The following is a 4,282-nucleotide window of genomic DNA, read 5'->3' as shown; positions in this document are numbered from 1 at the left end:
GACCTTAGCCTGGGGTAATAGAATTCCTCAGCTGTGACTCAGGCATGGGCTAAGGGTGTACTCTGTGGGAAAGCGTGTGCTTAGCATGCCCAAAGCCCTGGATCAACCCCCGGCACCAAGACAGAACAAAAGCAAACTCAAGTCTACTGACTTTAAATCTCATTTTGTTACCCCAACACCACGACGCCTCCTGTTTTAAAACACTAGTAAATAAATAGTTAGTGGCAATGTCACTTAAGTGAGACTTTTCGTTATGTGCTTTGGAAAAAAACATCTTTGTTGCAACCCAATTCTGTATTTCACCCACTTGAAAGAACACAATCCAATAATGTGTAGTGTGCGCTGGTCCCTTGTTATCTGGCACGAGGAGGATGCTCACGGGGCTGTGGATGCTCAGATCCCTTATGTAAAACAGCATGGCTATGCACATCCTCCAGCAGACTTTGATCTCTAGGTGACTTATAACACCTAATGCAATGCAAATGCTATGTAAGAATCTGGAATACTGGATTGTAGATGAAATAATGATGGGGAATGTCTGTGCATGTCCAGTACTGACACCATTTCCATCCTGTGGATGGGATAGGATGACTACATCCGCAAATGCGTACAACCGTCCACCACAGTCGATTTTAGAATATTTGCACATGAATAATGACATTCCTACTTCACTCTAGTGAGGTGGAATAATAATAAAGTAGCTTCGGTCTTTTTCAAGAATGTATAATTGGTGTGTCAAGTACCCGTTGGGACATTTAAAAAGGTGTTGTTTGTTTTCTTACAGAACATACAGTCGAGTCTTCTGGAAAAACTCTATCGAAACCGATCCAACTTGGAGACCATTTTTAGGATCATAGACAGTGATCATTCAGGTAGAGCAACGTGATTCCCTGTTCCTGCAGCTGCTGAGGTGTCCCCAGCAGGGTGGAGAAACTACTCTTTGCGTCAGATGGCCTCGGGGGCATTTATTATCTAGTTGAGATGGACTCTTCCCGTGTTTTCTAGCCCGGTTGTAAACTACCAGGCTCAAGCCACCTTCTTGCCTCACCCTCGTTTGTCATCCTGGACTGCAGCATGTACCGCCACTCCTGGCTTCATCAGGTGATCTTGGAATCTTAGTTTGAAAAATCAGCTGAAGGCCAGTGAGGTGGCTCAGAGGGTAAAAGCAGTGCTCGCCACGCAGCCTGGCAATCCCCAGGCCCCACAGTGGGAGGAGAGGAGAGAACTGACTCCTAAAAGTTGCCCTCCGACCGCCACATGCAGGCTGAGGCACACATGGACGTGAGCGTGCAGAAGCACGTGTGTGTGTGTGTGTGTGTGTGTGTGTGTGTGTGTGTGTGTGAACGGAGACACGACGATGAAAAAAGTTGAGTGGACGTGAGCCTAGGATGGAGGGTAGTGGTAGAGCCCTTGCCAGCATTCGAGAGGCCCCGGCCTGGGTTCAACTTCCAGAACTGCAGAAAACCAAACGGAAAATAAACTCCACCCGACTGCCCAGGCATGGATCCAAGGGCTCTTGCTAGGTTGTGACCTGTTTGGCTTTTGAGGTGAGGTCTCAGCACACTATCCAGGCTGGTGTCTAAGTTCGGGGCTCCAGCAAACCTCACACCTCCATATCCCAAGTAGCGGGGACAAGTGTGCCCAGCTTAAACACATATGTAAGCAGTGTAAATAAGCATATGTCTGGGGTGAGTTAGCATGAGACCTCCTCTGCGGACATTTGAGCAGGATCATGTATTTTGAGGGGTTCATTGTGCGCATCGTATGGTGTTGAGCAGCATCCCCGACTTATCCACTAGGCGCCCATAGCACCCCACTCTCATGTTTGCTATGACTGTGAAAAATGTCTCCAACGTGGCTGAATGGCCCTCTCTCCCAGGGAACACAGTTGCTCCCAGATGAAAAGCACTCATGATCCGTGCTTTTCTGTGGTCCTCTTGGGAGTTCATGCTTTACGCTCAGCCTCGGTGGTCTGTGTCTGCCTGCTAGTCAGGGAACAGGTTTTCCCTATGGGCTCACTGACTCCTCCCCTCTCTTAAGGATTCATCTCCCTGGACGAGTTCAGACAGACCTGGAAGCTCTTCAGCTCCCACATGAACATCGACATCACAGATGACAACATCTGTGACCTCGCCAGAAGCATCGACTTCAACAAGGATGGCCACATCGACATCAATGAGTTCCTGGAGGCCTTCCGCCTCGTGGAGCAGTCCTGCTCCGAGGGCCACGCCCCTGCTTGCCTACAGTCCACAGACGCTGAGGAGAGTGCTCGAAGCAGTCCAGGTCCGCGCTGAGGACAGCCTGGTCCTTATCACCCACGGTGCCTATCAGCAGTGGCAAGCTTATGACTCCACATGGACTTGGGGGCTTTAGGCTGAGAATTAGCCACCAGCAGGCACTGGAATCAAGAATCACCTGTCCATTTGCTGGTGGGTGTGCTAGGCGGGGTGTGTGTGTGTGCGTGTGTGTGAACAGATAAGTGTCCCGGCCTCATCTCAGAATCTTTACAGAGTAGAAACTTCGGGGAGGTATGTTTAAATTCTGAAATCTACCCTAGTTATCACTGATAATTGAACACCCTTATTATTTTCATTTCATATCTTTTATTTATTATTTTAAAATGTCAAGTTGGTGAAAGTCTTTTTTTTTTTTTTTTTTTTGTTTTTCGAGACAGGGTTTCTCTGTGTAGCTTTGCGCCTTTCCTGGAACTCACTTGGTAGCCCAGGCTGGCCTCGAACTCACAGCGATCCGCCTGGCTCTGCCTCCCGAGTGCTGGGATTAAAGGCGTGCGCCACCACCACCTGGCTGTGAAAGTCTTTTTTAATTGTATATAATCCTGTGACTCAAGCATATGTTTTTTTCATTATGTACTTTTTCTTCATATGGTCATAGAGTTTCTCTAATTTTATGTTCTCATTTTTAAATAAATTACATTTAGTAGGACATACTTTCCCATGCTGCTGTATAATCTTCACAGCTATCATTAAAGGTTATATAATTTTCTTTCAAATTAATGTACTATAATCCCTTTGGCTCCCATCTAGTAAACAGATACCTTGCTTAGTTTTTTTGTAAATACCACCATGGCTAATTTGTTTTATAAAAATATTTTTGAATGATATGTTTTCTTACATATGAGGATACAAAACTCAGGAATGGGATTGCTTGGGCAAAGATACTGTATTAGTGAGGGTTCTTCAGAGAAAGAGAACCAATTGGCTATAGATATGATTTACTCTAAAGATTTGGCAAGAGGCTGGTGAGATAACGCAGTAAAGTAAATGCCGTGCAAACAGGAGGCCCTGAGTTTGAATCCCCAGCTAGCCTAGCCAGGCTGGCAGCCTAGCCAATTAGGATCTCTGGGCTCAGTGAGAGAGCTTGTCTCAAAAAAGATGGAGGGCCATAGATGAAGACACTGTACATAACCTCTGGCACAGACAGACAGACAGACAGACAGACACACACACACACACACACACACACACACACACACTTGAACTAGGGCTGCCTTGTTTAAACTCACTCTATGGCTGAAGATGGCCTTGAACTCCCAATCCTCTGGTCTCTCCCTCCCATGTGCTGAAATACTCTAATCAACTACCCAGACACCCCATGGCCCATTCAAGTCCACACTAAGAATCAGCCATCATAGCTGGGAATGTTTTCTGGTTTGATACATATTCCAGACTGCTTTCAAGACCACGCATGTGAATTTTACCACAGACTCACAACTTCGAGTGAGGTCATTTCAAATTTTTGTTAGAGGTGAATGAATTGTGTTCCCTTTGTATTTTACTATATGTGTCATTGATTAATGTCCGACTGTCTCTTCTCCCTCGTTTTATTCTGTTTGTGAATGAAGGAGAACGTCAGAGAACTTGCTGAGTGCATGACTTAATAAACAAGCATATGTGGGATTCCTACCCAAGAAGCTTTCTAGTTCTCATCATATAGGAAAAAATTACCCCCCTCCCCACTCTTGAATGTAGGCTACACAGCCATTAAGAAGAATGGCCTGCTGTTGGCTATGGTTATGCTCGGCAATGGGATTAAGGTGGGTGGGACCTTCACTTTTATGTAAATGGCACACTAGTAAAGACTGAAGTGAAATGTTGGAAACAAATATAATTACCACAGACATGCAGACACCGTGACAAAGGACTGGGGGTCTTCGGCAAATAAACTACAAGGAGAGGAATATAAAGAGAGGAAGGAGAAAACCACAGATTTTAAAAAGTTTATGAGCTGGGCATAGTGGTGTAGTACACCTTTACTTCCAGCA

The 4,282-nt window shown here is 45.7% G+C and overlaps 1 protein-coding gene across 1 annotated transcript in view; it reads left to right on the top strand.

Annotated features, from left to right (window-relative positions):
• Window positions 1-2,620, top strand: part of Ppef2 (protein phosphatase with EF-hand domain 2) — a 27,987-nt gene extending 25,367 nt beyond the window's left edge. The window contains exons 15-16 of the mRNA XM_052735372.1: window positions 785-872; window positions 2,041-2,620. Coding sequence (XP_052591332.1) covers window positions 785-872; window positions 2,041-2,294 — 342 coding nt within the window. The 3' untranslated portion in view covers window positions 2,295-2,620. The remainder of the gene's footprint in view (window positions 1-784; window positions 873-2,040) is intronic.
• The last annotated feature ends 1,662 nt before the right edge of the window (window positions 2,621-4,282 follow it).

This window comes from Peromyscus californicus, unplaced genomic scaffold (genome assembly GCF_007827085.1).
Source record: "Peromyscus californicus insignis strain IS unplaced genomic scaffold, ASM782708v3 Scaffold_13__1_contigs__length_99412109, whole genome shotgun sequence".
NCBI lineage: Eukaryota > Metazoa > Chordata > Mammalia > Rodentia > Cricetidae > Peromyscus > Peromyscus californicus.
Note: the sequence above shows the minus strand (reverse complement) of the source record. Positions and strands in the feature narration are given on the sequence as shown.